Consider the following 18,619-nt stretch of genomic DNA (forward strand, 5'->3'; position numbering starts at 1 on the left):
AGGATGAAAAGCCCGTCGCCCTCGGCCTGGCTCTGCCACTGCTGTCTGCGCCCTCAGGCGGTGGCTTCGGGCTCTGGGCCTTGGTTTCCTTCCATGTGCATAAGAGGGTTGGTCCTTCTCATATCAAAATTTCACTTTTAGGTTTGTCAGATTTAGAGCTGTGCTTTCTAACCCATGTCAAGTATAAAGCTGTGTGTGCTTGTCCTGTATTTCTGTTATGTTCTGCATCGCATCCTGCTCCCCGACCCGTGAGGTTCACACATTCCCCTCGCTGACTGTGGATGTGCGTGTGTGCGCGTCTTAAGTAGTTCTAAGCAAGTTAAAGATTTCTGTTCTCTAAAACATCTGAAAGCATGGCAGTATTAGCACCATGAACTGACAGAAAGTCAGCCCTCTCTTTCAATAATTAAAATCAGGTTCCTTTCTTTGCTTCTGTTTGTTATATTAATCATGAATGGCCACTTGTCATAAAGAAAGAAAGTGAAGTCACTCAGTCGTGTCCGACTCTTCGTGGCCCCATGGACTGTGGCCCGCCAGGCTCCTCTGTCCATGGGAGTTTCCTGGCAAGAACACTGGAGGGGGTTGCCATTGCAATCTCTGTCATATTAATCATGAGTGGCCACTTCTAATAAGCACCTAACTTAATACTCCACAACATCTTGAGCGTAAACTTAACATTTACCTGCCAGTTTCCTAGTGTCCCAGGCACATCTAAAGCCCTGGAAAGGCTCATCCACACAAGGCCCCTTTGTAAAGGAAAGGGGTGTTCTGGCTTACCCTTCGGGTCGTCTCATCACTTCCCCAGGCAGCTCAGTGATGAGGATTTTAAACCACAGACATTGCTGATAGTAGCTTCAGGATTCAAGTGTAGGGAACCAACCCATAAGTACTTGGAAAGTTGTTACTCTGCTTCTCGAAGCCAGCTTTGGGGCAGAAACTGCCCCCTCAGTGGGCAAAGCCAGAAACCCGTAGGCATGGTGCCCGGTCATCCTCCAGCAGTGACCCCGCCTTGACCCAGGGGTGTGAAAGAGCCCAGGCAGGAGCCAGTGGACGCTCTTCCTGGGGCCCAGGGTTTGAGCTGGGGAGGGCACGCACGGGGCCTGTCAGAGCAGGACGGCTTTTCATGTCGCAAGAGGTGCTCTGTAGTCGGGGAAACCGAGGTAAAGTGTTGAGCTCACACAAGCAAGAGATGGTCAGCACAGAACCTTTTGGGGTAAAGAAACTTGGCCACACATTTTATATGATGTTTTCCTAAGTGGACTTATCCTTTGGGGGTATTTCTTTTCAGTGCCGAAGTTGGTATGTTGCCCTCCTCTGCAAAGAGGAAATGTTTACCCATGTTACTTGTTGGACATCGGTCTGCTCCAGAGTAGGCATCTGCTGGACTTAAATGAACTGTCAAGGGCTTGCTTTCCACAGCACGCACAGAAAATTATAATCCAAGGAATGCCACTCTGTAAGGGGAACATATTAGTCTTGATGTCTTTGTACTTTACAAGAAAGTGGAAGGGAAAGAGAAGGATTAAATAATTTATAACAAAGCTTTCGTGGGAAATAATGCATCTGGTATCCATTCAGGAAACCCGTTTACTTATTTCCACACCACCTTTGTAATGTCCTCTCCTTCCATTTCCCTGTATGGGCTTGAATTGTAGACGTAAAAGGAAGACTTAGACTAATTGGACTTTGAGTGTCCAGAATTCTTAAAATCAAAAATCACTGGCTTCACTTTAAATGCTGTTGGTCCCACCCAGCACCAAAGGTCCGAGTTGTGCTCATAGGTGCTTCTCTCTGCAGCTCCGCGTTAGGTCAGAGGGCAGCGCCACGGCCTCCTCCTGAGCCCATCCTGCTTTCCTCGCAGAGTGGCTTGGGGTGCTCAGGTTGAACAAAAGAGGATTGACAAACCCTGAAAGAGCGTGGGGTGGGAAAAATTCCTAAATTCTCACGTGTATCTTTTTTTTTTCTCCGACTCCCCAACAGAATAATCCAGCGCTCGCACCTCCCAGCCTGAGCAAAATGATCCAGATGGCTGGCGAGATCGCAGACGGCATGGCGTACCTCAACGCCAATAAGTTTGTCCACAGAGACCTCGCTGCCCGCAACTGCATGGTGGCCGAAGACTTCACAGTCAAAATCGGAGGTGTGTGCCTAGCTGTTCAGATCTGAGCTAAAGTCGCACGTGTTTTAGGGACCCCGTGGGCATGAGCCTACCTGTGGAGAGGTCTCCCCACGCTTCCTGTGACTGCAGAGGCTTGCTCCTGGGGGTCATGTGATTGTGTCCCATTGGTAGTCAGCCAGCCAGGCTGGCTCTGATCTCGATGGCACATGGGCGCAGCGGGCCAGGCAGTGGGCAAGGGCGAGCTGAGGCCATGATCCCTGCGGTTGCCTCTCCTGGCATTTGGGGCATTTCTCGGCAGAACAGCTGTAAGCACCGGTTCCAAGAATAGTTGAGAAAATGTCCTCAGGAGATTTTGACTTGGGCCTTAAAGTCACCATCCAGGTGACCAGTATGTCCTCCAGTTTTCCAGCTTACAAGGGGTATTATCTCCCCCACAACAACCAGGGGTCCATGGAGTTTTCTAAGAGGTGAGGTCCCCTAGGTGAATCCCGTGCACCGAGCAGGAGTGTTGACAGGAAGGTGGTAATCCCTCGGCGGGGGAAGACCACCGCTCTCCAGGGCTCACACTTGAGCTGATCAGCCTCTGAGCTCTTGATGCTTGTGGTGTGTGCTAAGTCACTTCAGTCCTTGTGACCAACTCTTTGTGACCCTATGGGCTGTAGCCCTCCAGGCTCCTCTGTCCATGGGATTCTCCAGGCAAGAATACTGGAGTGGGTTGCCATACCCTTCTCCAGGGGATCTTCCTGATCCAGGGATCGAACCTGCATCTCTTACATCTTCTGCATTGGCAGGCGGGTTCTTCTGGCCCCACTTGGGATCTTCGTCGTAACCCTGACTTGATGTCTAACCAGACTGCTCCTTAGAACCCTTATTGTCACTGCCCACCATAACAGCAGAAGTGTGGAGTGGATTACATTTCTGGTCACTGGTTAGGAGTTTATTTCAGCCTTTAGGCTTGGTTTTAACTGTAGTCCTTGAAGCTGCTTGATCAACACACATGTAACATCAGGGCTGCTCAGGAACCACCTGCTCTTCCCACTATGAGATGACCATGGCTCAGAAAAATGCTAAATATTTATTCTGAGAAGCTGCAGGAAGACCTTATATTCAAAAGCTATTCAAAATTAGCCTCTTTGCCTAGCCCATAAGCTGTCTGTTCTGGACGTGTTCACCATCCTTTAGCAGCGCTGTGGTTTTTTCTCATTCACACAGTGATTTTGAATGAATATTTTGGCCCTTTGATGAACAGTGAGTAGCCCCTCTAGAATGCTTTCCCAAGTAGGATGTCTTTATCTTTCATTTGTAAGGTGCTTGAGGTGTTGGATGGAGCTGTATCACAGAGCAGATATACTTGGCCATCAATCACTTCATGTGTCCCTAGATTTGGCCCTTTGATGCCCCGAGAGTCTGAGAGGCTGTCCTGCCCCGGGGCTCCCAGGGAAGGCCCTCAGGCCGCTGCCGGGGCTTCCTCTGTGCGCCCCCTCCCTTCCCCGCCCTTCTCAGCGGTGACTCAGACTATTCCCACATGGATGCCCACCAGCTCCCCTTCCCCAGGTGTGGAGCCAGGCAGCTGCTAACTAGACTGAAACCTGGTTCTGCCACCAGCAGCCTCGAGGCTTGAGGCAGGTGTCTTAAGTTCTGTGAACCTCAGTGTCTTGACCTCAGAAGGGGGCGTGATGGTAAGAGCTGTGAGATGCTGGAGGGCTGGTGCGGGACGGCCCAGGGCGCCTCAGTGCCTGGCGCGGGCACGTCCTAACTCCCTGCTGCTCCCTCTGGCCCTGCCGCCCCGCAGTGCCGCTGAGAACGCCCCGAGAGCCGTTCTTGTGCCACTTGCCACTGAGAGTCCAAATCAGCAAGGACTCAGTTTGCTGTTTAACCAGGTAGCGTATGTATCGTGACATTTTCTTTGTACCTGGGTTTTTCTTCCTAAAATTTGAACTTTTTCTTTTGAGTTAAGGAAGGAATAGTCTGTGCTCTTTTTCTGGGGTTTCCTTTTTCTTTTTTCCTTTTTGTGCAAGTAAAAGCAAATCCTCTATTTTGCATGTCACTGGATTAATTTGGAGATAAGACTTCAGCTCTTCATTTTTATTCTTTACTAGGGTTTTAAAATGTTTTTCTAATGCCCAGTGTCTGATGGATTACAAATACAGCAAGCAATTTTACCAGAGGCAGTTCAATGGCCCTTAGCATGGGACAAGGAAATTATGTTGGTTAGCGTCCAAGGAACTTTGTCCACTGTGTTTGCTTTGTAGCCTTACCTCTTTGTGGCAGAGTTAGAGACATAAATGAACATTTTAAAAAGGAGAGCGGCCCTTTCTCCTGAGGAGGATACAGAAGACGCCCTGTAAGGAGAGGTTACATGATTGAGTGGAAAATCAAAATCTGACAGAGAAGCAATAATTTAGGATTATAAAGCAAGCCTGCCATCAAACATAATTATGTGACTTCTTCTAGAGTCATGGAAAATGGAAGACATTTTCAAAAATGAGTGGGAGTATTATGTTGAAAAACATTATCGAGTAATAGCTTCAGGGCCTAGTAAATAGCATCTCTTAGGCAGCTTGCTGTGGACTTTTTTTGCAGTGAATTGGTACTCAATATTTTCCCCCTTATTAGATGGTGAAACTACTTTCATTTCCTCTGATAATGAGGTGGTGCTACCAAGTAAATAAAGTCAACATGCTCCTGGCTATTTGATCATGTTTTTAAACCACAGATAAATGACCTTTGCCCTACACAGTATGTATTCTCCTGATAATCTGTGGGTCTTGATAATTTGTAAGATGCCTCTCATTTTAAATGCAATGAGGGAGCTAACTTTTTAACAGAATTACGGTATAAATATATTTAAAGGCAGAGATGTCTGGGCATTTGCTTGTCGTGTGACTCACCGACCCTCAGAGTTTCCGCCTCATCAGACGGCAGCGCAGACACCTACATGAGTGCCCACTTGGCTTGGCCGCGGGCACAGGCCTTCGCTGAGCCGTCATTGTTCCTCCGCTTCTGCCCCGAAGTGCTCGCCCAGGGTAACCTCACGCCCTCTCTCCTCCTCACAGATTTTGGGATGACGAGAGACATCTATGAGACAGACTATTACCGGAAAGGGGGGAAGGGGCTGCTGCCCGTCCGCTGGATGTCCCCCGAGTCCCTCAAGGACGGAGTCTTCACCACTCACTCTGACGTCTGGTACGAGTCCTGTGCTGTCCTCCCGTTGTCTGTTCCCTGATGCTTGTGTCCAGCTTTGGCTGAGTGTGATGCGGGCCACCCCCTCGCCGTGGACACATCCCCATTGTCAGTGGGCACTTGTGGGACCTAAATTTGCAGGACCAATATTTCTTTCAGTACTGAGGTGCTCACCCGGTCGTTAGCAGAGCTAGAGACACAGCCCCAGAGGCTGGGAGGTGGGGACACGCCAGAAAACATCACCTCTTTCTGCTTCATCCCCTGCCTGCCTTCTCTCATTTTCTTTCACAATAAATGATAGCGTGTATGGGGGGTGGGGGTTTGCTTCACCTAACTAAACCTTCAGATTGCAAACATTGCTTATTTTAGAGCCAAAGCTTGAGTCTTGATGTGTTTTCCTGCTGGTCCCATCTGCTGTCTGCCCTCTTGCAATGGGTCTTCCAGGGGGTCATCGTTGTTGACCCAGGGATGGGGTGGAAAGCAAAATGTCCCCCTTGGTCATGGTCGTACCTCGGGGTAGGGAGTGTCAGTTGAGGGTGCAGGAGCCTCTCACTCGCAGTGCTTGTTGCAGCTCCTCAGCAGCCTTGTGGAGAGGTGGTCAGATTCTGAAATACGACTGAAGTTGTTGGCAGGCGAAGGCCCTGGCACGTCTGCCTTCAAGAACGTCAGCTAGTTTCTTGGCTGTCCTCTGGGGAGATCCCGTTGCTGATGGATCACAGAAATGGTAGTTGTTTACTCCAGCCATTGGGATGACCACATAGAGGAGCTATTTAAACAGTGACAGACGTCATTTTTTTTTTAAACTCTTGACCCTTTCCACACAGTTCAAGGACCTTGGATCCTGTTTTGAAGACAGGTGCAAATTGGAAATAGCATCTGAACATGACCCAGCAAAGCATGATTGCTTCTTGAGCTCAAGTATGAGATCTGTTTTGCAATCAGTCCGTTCAAGATGCTTCTCTCTTCATGGTCAAATCAAAGTGCTCAACGCCATTTTTAGATACAGAGATGACGGGGAGGGGCAGACTTGGGTCCATGCTGCGTCTGTTTATTCTGGGATCCCTGCTTCCAACAATTTTGAGGTCAGCTTACAGGACAATAAAATAGAAAACCACAGGAGCCAAGGAAAACAGGGGCAGGGCAGAAAGATAAAACTAGAGTTGTTGATATCCCATAGGCTAAGTTTACCAAATTCTGGTTAGCAGTGATTGTGACAAGCTGCAGCAAAGCGTGTTCATTGCCATTTTTCTTCCATTTGATGAGACAGATATTATGAACCATGAGGAAAAAATATATATATACAAATAAGAGTAGGGATTTCATCTTCATTCCATTCACTGTTCAGGCCTTAACAGTGCTTTAGCATTTTTTTTTAATAGTCCTTGAGGATAACACTGGTAAGGTGGGTAGGCCAGGATGATGGAGAATATAGAGGGCTTTTCAGTGGCCCAGAATCTAAAGTGCTCCCTCTTGAAGGAATGAAAATCATTTCTGAGTGTATTCAATGGCACAGGACACTCCTACATAGTTAAAGTCTAAAAAGAAATGCAAAGAAGTGTATTTGACTTTGAAGGAGATACCTCAGAATTTTAGGATAAGAAGGTGTTCTGAGGTCAGGACTGGTCCCCGAGCCCCATCTACAGCGCCCCTGACAGCTGGTTGTTGAGCTTCTGCTCACATATTTCCCTGGTACTGCTAATTCCTCTCCCACAAGACAGACTGCCCTGATCCTTAAGACATCCTTAAGTTGGCCTCTTGTTGATACCCCGTTGGCCCTTCTCTCCAGTTCACAGCCTGCTCTGGTTTTGATAAGACAGGCCTTGGAGTCACAAGGAAGTGGTCTCTTTTCTCTGCTTGAAATGTCTCTGTGTTTCCCTGCTATCCTCGGAGGCATTATCCCCAGGCCTTGGGCGCTGCGCTTGTCCCTCCTGTAGCCCCCTTGTAGCGGCGTGTCCCACAGGAGTGGCTCCTTTGGGTGAGAAGACCAGGTGTGCCTCTAGGCAGGGAGGGACCAAGCCCAGGACTTGGGCGTGGAACCCCCAGCTTGAAGGCGCGTCTCCTTCCTGAGCAACTGAATCGCCTACAACAGTCTCCATTTCCTGACTTACTGAGAAGCTTTCCAGATGGCCACAAGCATCCAGAGTCTTCTGCTCCCTCCTAGAGTTGTTGGTTCTTCAGTGGCAAATTCACATCAGCAGGGCGTGTGTAGGCTTCATTTGCTGATGAGTGGGACCTTGACCGTTCCTGTCCTGGTGTGAGGCGTGCTGACCTTAACCTGCACTGGAATTGATGTGAGACTCACACCCGGTTGTCCCTTCCTTGGGGAAAACACCCCGATGCTCATAATTAGGAAAGACTTCACACAAGTGCATTTGCCTAATCTTTAAGGACTAAATGCACAAAATTCAAGACTGGGTTTCGTATGAGGCATTGATGTCAAGTCACACTGTAAATGACCTGCTCCTGGAAAACCTGCAGGCATCACATATTTCCTAGTGTCTCTGGCTCTGTGGCCTTGGTCAAATCATGGCACATCTGTGGACTTCAGCTGCTCATCTGTGAAGTAAGATCTATTTGGGGACGTCTGAGGGACCTCAACATTCAGAAAACTAAGATCATGGCATCCGGTCCCATCACTTCATAGCAGGTAGATGGAGAAACAGTGTCAGACTTCATTTTTTTGGGCTCCAAAATCACTGCAGATGGTGATTACAGCCATGAAATTAAAAGATGCTTACTCCTTGGAAGGAAAGTTATGACCAACCTAGACAGCATATTAAAAAGCAGAGACATTACTTTGCCAACAAAGGTCCATCTAGTCAAGGCTATGGCTTTTCCAGTGATCATGTATGGATGTGAGAGTTGGACTGTGAAGAAAGTTGAGCACCGAAAAATTGATGCTTTTGAACTGTGGTGTTGGAGAAGATTCTTGTGAGTCCCTTGGACTGCAAGGAGATCCAACCAATCCATCCTAAAGGAGATCAGTCCTGGGTGTTCATTGGAAGGACTGATGCTGAAGCTGAAACTCCAATACTTTGGCCACCTCATGTGAAGAGTTGACTCATTGGAAAAGACCCTGATGCTGGGAGGGATTGGGGGCAGGAGGAGAAGGGGACGACAGAGGATGAGATGGCTGGATGGCATCACCGACTCGATGGACATGAGTGGTTCCACATGAGTGGATATCACCACTGGGAGTTGGTGATGGACAGGGAGGCCTGGAGTTCTGTGATTCATGGGGTCGCAAAGAGTCAGACATGACTGAGCGACTGAACTGAACCGAGGAACCTCGACAGATCTTTAAATGGCCCCTGTGACAGCTGGTGACGACAGGAAGGCACATTGGTGGTGGAGAGAGATATGTTAGCCTCCATAGCTTGGGACAGAATTATGACCGAACTCAGCTAGTCATGTCCTATGCAGGACACCCGGACTCCAGCACTGCGTGGCCCTCACTGACAGGTGACACTGACATCAAACCAGAGTCGCTCTGGGGAAAGCCTGCGGGGAGAGCCGACTGTGTTACCTGCTGTGTTTCTCCACGGGTGTGCCCTGACATGGCCCAGGCTCAGCGCCCAGTGCGTGCAAGAGCAAGATGCTAGAGACCTGCTGGTGAACGAAGTCTTGTGGAGAACAGGAAGTGACCCTGACAGGCTGAGGTCATGGACCCCCTTCCCAGAAGAGCTGGAGTTGTGGGCACCCTGCAGTATGGACTGTCCCCTGTGGAGCAGTGAGGACGCTGGGGGAAGCCACAGTGGTAGGAAGCCGCTGAGTGCATGTGGGGGACGGTGGGACTTCCTCAGGGGAGTCAGCGGAAAAGAGAGCGAGTGAGGCCCTGGCTGCTATGTGAGTGGTTCAGCGCTAGTTCTTCAGGCTCGATAAGGACTTTCAAGGGTGCTGAGCAGGAGAGGGACCTAGAGCCATGTGTAAAGAAGTTGGTGATACCTAGAGTGTAAAGCTCCATCACGTACGAAGTCAGTGCCAAAAAGGAGGTGTCCTGCAGGCCAGGCGAGGGGGCCATCGGCACTGAGGCCGTGCTGGGGATCTGGAGGGAAGGAACCAGACCTTTGGGCAAGTCTGAGCCTACGTGGACAAGCTGTGGTGGTGCTCTGAGAGGCGCGGGAAGGAAGAGCTCAGGGTGCTGTCAGATGGGAAGAACAGGGTGACGAGACAGAGGTGAGACCCGGAGCTCGGAGGGGACAGCAGGCACTGGGGGCTCAGGGCGGCGCCACCCAGCGGGCGCTGGCTGCCTGGCAGCCGCCGAGGAGCGCACGGGGCAGGAGGAGCCATGGGCCTCGGGGAGCTGCATCTGCAGGTGATTCTTCAGTCCAGGCTTGCGGTCAGTTGGGCGCCGTGGCCTCTGAGGCGGTGACCTAGGTGACCAGGCTGGTTCTGTCTGCGAGACCCCTCAGCCCACACTGATGGGGGGCCCACACCCTCAGCCGGGCCTGTGAGCACCATGCTCGGGCCTTGGGCTTTGCTAGACCTCTCGTGCAATGTCAAGACTATTCCTTGGTCACTGAGGTCCAGGAGGACTTTGGCTGGGTCAGTCCTCTGAGGACTAAAATTCTGAATGTCTGACATCTGCTCTCAGCATCAGTTTGAGCTCTGGACGGGAAGGGATGCCCCAGAATTTTTGGTGCGACTTTGCCCACACCCCTGGCCTGCAAAGGTCCAGTCGGAAGCCCCTCAGGCTTGCTCTTCACTGCCGAGTGGCCAGCTTTAATCTGTGGAAATGAGCTGAATGGAAAGGCAAATAGACCGTGGAGAATTTGTGAAAGATGGCGATGTGTGCTGGGAAGGCACTTGTGTTCTGCAGTTTACAGCACTGCCCTTTTGAACGTCCTCGGTCTGAAGTCCCTGTGTATGTGTATATCTGTATTAGTTTGTTTTCCAGGAGTACACAGTTGTGTCCGATTCTTTGTGACCCCATGGGCTGTACCTTGCCAGGCTCCTCTGTTCATGGGGTTTCCTGGGCAAAAATACTGCAGTGGGTTGCCATTTCCTTCTCCAAGTAGTAGGATCTTCTAAATCGACCAGCAGAGGCACATTCAAGGCAGATTGCACTTGAACCTGCTCCCCTTGCTGACTTGGTTCCTTGGCTACCCACCTCCCCCTTGGCTCAACTCTGGGCTGAAGGATCCTTCCTGGTATGGGGGCCCTGCCCCAGCCAGTTCTGCCCACCGCTGTCCCCACCTGTGAGGCTGAACCCCCCTCTCCCCAGGCCTCCCTGGACCTGTAAGATCCCCACTGAGCTTTTCAACACCCTAAAGCCAAGGTTCCTAGCCCAGATCAGTGAGGTCAGTCAGGGGCCCGGGGCACGGGTATGTGTTAAGAACTCACCAGGGGAGCCTGACCTGCAGGCAGCATTGAGAGCCACGTAGGTTAAAGTTTCCAGAATGGGAAGTTTGTTGAACAGCTTGCTCGTCCCAGACAGCATTTGAGGCCATTGAGTCACTGTCCTAGCCAGGCCTGGGGACCAGCATTTGATTATCGGTGGGATAAACCACGTTTGGGAGACGTGGCCCCGCAGGGCCCTGAACTCCGTTCACCCGGGGCTCCCATCAGAGGTCAGGCGCTCGCGGGCCCTGAACGCGCTGTCCTCTCAGCTGGCAGAGTCCTGCCCCTGGAGCTGCCACGCACGAGGCAGCTGTTCCACACTTAGCCCACGCCTGGCTCGTGCCTGACGTGCGCTCAGTTGCCAGAAGGGAGGGGGCTCCCGGCCCCATCCTCCCTTTCCGAGCACCTCACGTTTCTTCTCTCCTGGCAGGTCCTTTGGGGTTGTCCTCTGGGAGATCGCCACGCTGGCCGAGCAGCCGTACCAGGGCCTGTCCAACGAGCAGGTCCTTCGCTTCGTCATGGAGGGTGGCCTTCTGGACAAGCCGGACAACTGTCCTGACATGCTGTACGTATGTGCTGGGTCCCTGTGGCCTGGTGGTGCTGGACCGGCCAGAGCAATTGAGACGAGGGTTTATCTTAACGGAAGAACCTGGGCATTTGGGCTGGTGCCTTAATCCCACCCCGTCTTCCTTAATCCTGGGAAGATTTTTGCATTGCAGTTTCTCAGGCAAAATGTCTTTGTGAAATACTTGACCAAAGCAATCCCTGCCAATCTTCTCTAGGCAGAGTTGTTTAAAAAAAAAAAAAAAAGGAGCAACCTGATACTTGATTACTCTGAAACCACAGCCCTGGGCTGCTCCCCAGCCGTTGGCAAGGCTCCTCCAGGCTTCCGGGGGTGACCTCAGACCTGCTGCAGGCCGCTCCAGGACGCTGCCACCACCTGCGTCCCCCTCGGGTTTCTTCCGTTAGGTGTTTACAAAAGTCGTAAGAAGTGTGAGGGGTGGGCTCCTGGCAGCCTCCTCCAGCAGCCGTGCGGACCGGAAGGCAGTTCAGGGGGCCTCCTGGAACACGGCTTTCTGTCCTGAGATTCGTCAGGAATGGGAAATGGTCCACCAGCCTCGTGGGCCTCCCTGCTCGGTGTTCTTAGGGCAGGGGTGTTCTTATCCCCTCTGTCTGTGGTGGTCAGCGCTGCTGAAGGTGTGAGGGTGTGCAGGTGTGCTGCAGTTGGGTCGTCAGGCGCAGACAGGCATGGGTGAGGAGGACTGGGCTTGCTTTTGACATGCACCTTAAGGCAGGGCTCACGATTTTCTGGATCCCGATACGTGGAAGGTAGGCTACCACTAATACCTCAAGACCAATCCAAGAATTTTCCAGAAGCGCTTTTCAGGACAGGTTTGGCCTCACCTTGGAAAAGACCCCAGAGGAGTTGGGCTGTCTCTCTGTCCATGTGGAAGCCCCCCCGCCCCCTCCAGATCTGCCGCCTCCCTGCCTCCAGCCACGCAGCACCAGCCTCCAGTGAGCCCTGGCTGGGGGGAGGGCCGCGCCGTGGCCGGATGGTGCAGACGTGAGTCAGGGCCGTGCCGAGTGGGGACCAGGGAGATCAGCCCAGCAGCCGGGAAGGCTCAGTTCACTTGGTCTCTCAAGGTTTCCATGGATCGGGAAATGGGGACTCTGGGTTCTCTGCTCCATGTGACAAGGTTGAGATCAAGATGTCAAGCCCGCTGTGACCATCTGGGGCTCCCAGGCCCCTTCGGGCTGCTGTCAGGAGTAGGCTCCTTGTGGCTATAGGCCTGAGGTCCCCGGGTCTGCTGGCTCCCAGCTCCTGGTCCTTGCCGCCACTCCCTGCCACGAGCTTCTCAGCGAAGCAGCTTTCTTCTTCAAGGCCAGCAAGAGGACTTCCTCTGCTGCTATTGGCATTTTTCTTTTTTTTTACTTAATTAAGTCACATCCATGCTGGGTAATCTCCCTTTTGATTAACATAGAGTCAGTTATTAGAAGCCTAAATGAAGGAGGGAGATCCCATCATGTTCACAAGCCCCTCCCACGCAGGTGAGGGGATCATACGGGGTGTTTGCACCAGGGGTGGGGATCTTGGGGACCATCTTAGAGTCTGACGGCTGCAGCCTGGGAAGCAGAAACTCCTGTCTTGGCAATAAATCACAGTTTTGATTTTTCCTCTAAAGCATGTTTAGTGTAGCTTCCAAGACTGGATCCCTAAGCTCCAGGTAGAGTGTGGGAGGGGTGGTGGGATGGGAGAGGGGGGCGTAGGACCTGTTCTTCTGGCTCTGACTGTGCTGTTGCTTCGAGAGAACATTAGCTGTCCATAAGGAGTAGGCATCCTACTCCTTAGCTGCTGCCTCTGAGCATTTGCTCAGCCAAAGCCTGTTATGTCTCTAGGACAGCTTCCAGGGAGTTAGGAAAGAGGCCAGAGAATGCCACAGGAAAGGCAGCATCTTTGCCTCAGTGTTTGTGTATGTGTGTGGAGGTGGGGTGCCCATTGATCACCTGAGCATGGGTCTGGCCTAGGAAACCGGCACATGTCCTGGACGTGGGGCACAGAATACACCCACCGTGACAGGAAGCTCCACTTCTCAGGAGGCTGTGCGTCAGGGGGCACCAGGCGTCCTGGATCCCTCACCAACAGACTGCCTAGCACAGCGTCTTCAGGCTTCGGGACCCAGAGCTGGCAGAGAACTCAGACAGCTGCTCAGTGTGTTTTCTTGCCCCCTTGTGGAAACTCTCCCTCTTCTCCTCTGTATTTTTTTAATATTTTTTTTTTAGTTGCAGCATAATGTTATCTGAAACCTAACAGTTGAAGACGACAGTTAGCATTTTTTAATCTCTCAGTGTTTGTGGAGGTCAGGGAGCCAGGAGCAGCTTAGCTCTCCTGAGGTCACAGTCCGGCTGGCAGCCAGGGTTACACTCATCCGAAGGCTTGAGTGGGGCTGGGATCCATGTCCAGAGCAGAGCACCCCCCGCTGGGTGCCACGCGAGGCCTCAGTTCCTCTGTGATGCTGCTTCAGGGTCCTCCTGCTGTGTGGCTGGCTTCTCCTAGGGCAGGGCTCGGCAGGCCTTTTCTCCAGAAGGACATATGGTAAGTGGCAGGTAGTAAATATTTTCAGTGCTGTGGCCTCTGCGATCTCAACTGCAGCTGCTCATCTGGCTGTTTACAGGGGCAGCCAGAGACATCACAGGAGCAGGCATGACAGGCGCGCTGATGGTCCAGGGAAGCTTGATGTCTGGGTCCTTTATTTGAATTTCACATAGCTTTCGTTTTGTCGCAAAATATTGTTCTTGTTTGATTTTTTTCCCAACCATTTATTGATACAGATATAAAAGTCATCCTTAGCTACCAGGCCTTGCACAATCAGAGAGCAGGCCAGATGTGGCCCGTGGGCCCGGAGCTCGCCCACCATGCCCAGGGCAGTCGCTCGCATGGCAGAGCAGGAACCACGCATGGTGTTCTTCGTGGCCTGGCAGTCATGCTCCTCGGTGTCCAGCGCTTCCTGTGGGCTCTGTCTGATGTGACGGCAGATTCTGTGAGGCGTGGACACCGGGACGTGAGGGTCTTGGAGGTCAGCCACCATGCCCGACTGGTGACTGCCCTCCACCGTGAGTATTGTAGCCACGGTACTGTTGGCAGCCCGTGAGAAGAACGCTCTTCCTTCAGAACAAAAGCATAAGTAATGGACTTTGAGGAATGATGCCCGCTGAATTTGTATGAGCGTGTCTGGTGCCAGGAGAGAACCTAACGCTGGCAGTGGTGGTGTGCTAGCAAGCGTAGCAGCAGTCCAGGAACGCAGGTGTGAGCTTTGTTCGTGTGGTTTGGGGGTGGTGGGAGGTGAGGCACTGTTCCTGAGCTTTCTCTCTTTGACTTGAGTCATCATTGTTTCTGAGAAACTTGTGGGCCGCCTGAAGCTGATCTGCCTCCAGGTGACAGGAGCTTTATCATAATTTAATATGCCTTGGAAGCAGCACCCCTGCCCTGGGAAAGGCAGCGCATTTCCTGTTCCCAGCCTGGAGTGACAAGGAAACGTACGTGGTGCGGTCACTCTGGAATATTAAATGTATAATTCAGGAGGCCTTTCTGCCCTGCCAGCCAGAACCCTCTTGGCAAACTTTCTCCCTTCTAAGAAAGCGAGAGGAGGCAAGTTGGTTTCATAGAGAGTATCTATGTTGTCCTTTTGAATTTATTGATGAGTTTAGGTGAGGAAGACATGTTCTGGGAGATGGGGTTCTTTTATTACAAAACTGAAAGAATGACTCTTGTTTTCCCACGAGAGAGGAAAGTCACTGAGCCCCTGGGAGCTGCCTGAAAGCCGTGCTGGGCCCCACGTGGAAGAGAGCTTATGTGCTTCGGTTTCATGGTTCTGGAGGTGTGGATGACACCCACAGGGTAACGGGGCGGGTGTTCACGGGCTGCTGGGGGAGCTCAGCCCAGTGTCTTCGCTCGGCGGTGCCAAGGAGTTGCTGGCTGTTCTGAGCAGCCAGCAGTCCTGATGCCCTTCAGAGCACGGGCGCCCGGCTTCAGAGGAACGGCGTCGTGGACCGGGCCGTAGTGCAGCCGGGCCCGTGGGGCTCAGCCCTGAGATGCAGTGTGTACCGCTTAGCACGGGGTGGAGACCGATTGGCCTGCGGTTCCTTGACCTTGTCTCGCGCTCAGGCCTCCATAGTCACGCTGCCAGTGTCCTGGAGCCCCTCTGAGCACGTGCTAGCTGCCCTGGCCGAGCCGGGGCTGCGGGGCTCGGTCACCCTCCCAGCCGGCCCAGTGACTGAGAGGCCGGGGCGCGGGTGGAGCAGAACCGGGCACCGAGCAGGGAGCATGCTCTCTGCCAATGGCCCCCCAGATCGTGCAGCTGGACCTCGGCCAGGGAGGCCTTCAGGGTGCGCTGTTCAAGAGGACTTGGAGCTTCTCAGTCCAGAGTCGTCAACTCACAGATGAGTCTGAAGCAAACTCGGTAGACTCTGATTGTCTTGCAGTTTTCAAGCACGGTTTTTCCCTCTTGCTCACTGTTAGAGATCCCGGGCCAGTCCTCTGGGAACCGAGCACTTGAGTGGGACGCAGACAGGCTGGGATGGCACTCGTGCCTGGAGAGCCTGCGGCTGCTTCCCCAGGGGCTGGGCCCCACCTGCGATCGCTGGCCTGAGCCAGAGGCACGTGGGCTGAGCGTTGAAGCTGGCCCCGGCCCACTGCCCCTGCCGGCCGAGGAGTGGGGCAGGAGCCTGAGTGTTCAGGGCTGCCGGGAGGCAAGGAGGGGTGCTGTGAGCCCTGCAGGTCCTCTCTGCAACGCCATCTCTTTGTCCTCATGGGGACGATGAGGCCACTCTTGGCAGGTGACCGCAGCCTGCCCACACAGCCGGGCTGAGGGTGGGGTGGAGACGGCCAGTGGCCTCCGCGGGCACACACAGGTGGCGGCTCCATCTGCCCCTGCCCCTGCCCAGGTGACGGCCACGCACACGTGCACCTCCTGTGCGGGCATTCATTGCAAGATGGCTCCTGCTCCCCAGAGCTGACCAGTTGTTAAAAAAAAAATCTGCTTTTTTTAAAGAGGAGTTTTATCAGCTCAAAAATCGTTCTAGAGTCTACTGGAAAGTTTTCTTGTGGAGATAGTGTAAACAAGGTCTTGAATCTCGCTGAGGGAAAAAACACTGCCTTTTATGGGCAGCACTGGGGGGCCGTGCCTCTGGAGAGGTTCATACGCTGTCACGTGGCTTGTGTCTGCCGATGTCATTCACAGGCCTCCTCCCCTGCAGGGCACTCCCCAGCCCCAGGCTGAGGCACCCGGAGCCAGGACACATCACGTGTCCTTGGCCCTGGCTGCGCTTCTATTCAGGGATAAGCCAGTCAGCTAGAGAGGAAATTGCAGCTGAGCCATCGAGAGGCATGTCGTGTATTTATGGCTCTTTATTTTTATTTTTTATTGGGGGGGGGGGCGTTGGTCCTTTTTCATAGGAAATGATGAAGGTGAGGATATGGAAGGGGGCTTGTTTGCCATCTGACCCAAGAACAAGTCACCAGTTTATCTGCAAAGCCCCCACAACATCTGTGACTGTCCATGGATGGCCAAGAGAGGGAGACGGGGCAGGACTGTGGTCTCTCTTGTTGAGGCTGAGAGCAAGTTTCTCTTTCTGAGGTTGGTGGTGGTGGTCAAAGTGCAAGCAGGTCATTTGTGAGACTTTCATTCCTGCCACACCCTCACTCATTTGGGGGTCTATAAAATGGGGCTTTATTATGATACACACCTTCCCAGAACCATGCAGAGGGATGCCGTATACACCCATAAAACTGAGAGCACTGGTCGACTACTGTGGGGTTAGCGTTCTGACCTCGTGTAGGTGGTTTAGTTGGGAGGGGAAAAGATAGTCTTCATGTTTTGTCTAACTCTCCGCTAGAGCAGAGGTGGCAAGCTTTTTCTGCCAAGGGCCACACCGTAGGGCTCACAGGCCAAACCATCTCAACTATTCAGCTCGTACAACTACTGGTTTGAAAGCAGCCGCAGACCATGTGTCAACAAACGGGTGTTTCTGCTGCAGTAAAACTTGATTTACAAAAGCAGGCAGCCGGCCTCTCTTCTGTTCCCGCCCTCACTCAAGGTCACATCCTCTCCTCTCCGACTTGACATGACACCCTTCTCCCCAGGTCTTTCAGGGTGCCTGGCGGGTCGACCTGGTGGGTCGACCTTCCTGTCCCCTTGCGCTTTCTCTCTTTGAAGTGGTCTCTGGGACCAGACTCAGGTTTGTCAAGTGTCAGCCTGAGGCTGGAAGCCAGTTTGGGGGCACTTTGAGCTTCCTAGATGTGGGGCGTTCCATTGGGCCATTTTTATTGAAAAGTATCTCATTAGCCAGAAGTTTTGAAACAAAACATAAAACAGTTTCTGGCGAGAAAACAGAAGTGGAAGGGAAGGCACTCTGGTCTCCATGAGAAAAGGCCGCTGTCTGCTCAGAGCCGCCTCCACACTCCTGGCAGCCTGGACCTTGGTTCAGCCATCTCCCGCACGCCTGGAGGTCTGCGTAGCTGGAGCCCTCTGCATGCCGGGTGAATGAGGGGTGCCCCTCCTCCCGTAGCTGTGCTGAACCATTGTCAGAACCTGTGTTGGCTTTTTCTGCTTGCAGCCGCCTGTTATGGGGGCTCGGGCCCAATGCTGGGCCGGTCCCTGTGGCCATGTGATGCCGAGGCTTCCCAGGTGCCCTCTTTGCCCGCCCTGGCCCTGAGCAGGGACCCTGGCCCCAGGCTCTCACTGGGTTCAGGGCAGCCCGTCTCCCAGGCTGGCTCTGCCACCTTGGGGCAGGCAGTGTGCAGCCTGAGCCCCGGCACTGGAAGGGGGCTGTGCGTCCCTTCTGTCTTGCAGCCACACTGCCTGGCACTGCCTGTCCTCGGTTCTCTGCCAGTGGCCCCCTGCACCCAGGAGGAAGCCTGGAAACAGCGTGTGTAGAACTAAAGGCAAGCGCTGTGGGGAAAACTGATCGTTGCTCAGCCTCCTCAGCGTTCTCATTCTGGAAATAATGTTTACCCAATGGCTGCAGGAGATGCTTCAGATAGAAGGCTGGTTTGCATTTTATGTAAATACGTGTAGTAAGAGGCTTTTATGGGTGGCTCAAACACCTACAAAGAATCCTCCTGCAATGTGGGAGGCCCTGGGTTCCATCCCTGGGGAAGATCCCCCAGAGGCGGAAATGGCAAACCCACTCCAGTGTTCTTGCCTGGAGAATCCCATGGACGGAGGAGCCTGGTGGGCTACAGTCCATGGGGTCGCAAAGAGTAGGACACGACTGAGCGACTGACACTTTGGCTTGTAATAACAGATTCTGTGTGGGACCTGTATTTGTCCCTCTCGGGATGTGAGAGTTAGGGTTGAGTCCTGCATGTGGGTGAAGTGACTGCAGCGGTGGACATAAGTCAGGAGAAGCTGAAGGCTACCTGTGTCAGAGAGAGACAGAGTAGATACTCCCCCGTGTCAGAGAGAGACAAGTAGATAC

The 18,619-nt window shown here is 52.8% G+C and overlaps 1 protein-coding gene across 3 annotated transcripts in view; it reads left to right on the forward strand.

Annotated features, from left to right (window-relative positions):
• IGF1R (insulin like growth factor 1 receptor) overlaps positions 1-18,619 on the forward strand; it is a 300,365-nt gene that overhangs the window by 272,989 nt on the left and 8,757 nt on the right. For all 3 annotated transcript variants that reach the window (XM_043489499.1, XM_043489500.1, XM_043489501.1), the window contains 3 exons: positions 1,981-2,140; positions 5,176-5,305; positions 11,073-11,207. In XM_043489499.1, the coding sequence (XP_043345434.1) occupies positions 1,981-2,140; positions 5,176-5,305; positions 11,073-11,207 (425 nt within the window). The remainder of the gene's footprint in view (positions 1-1,980; positions 2,141-5,175; positions 5,306-11,072; positions 11,208-18,619) is intronic.

This window comes from Cervus canadensis, chromosome 17 (assembly GCF_019320065.1).
Source record: "Cervus canadensis isolate Bull #8, Minnesota chromosome 17, ASM1932006v1, whole genome shotgun sequence".
Classification (NCBI taxonomy): Eukaryota; Metazoa; Chordata; class Mammalia; order Artiodactyla; family Cervidae; genus Cervus; species Cervus canadensis.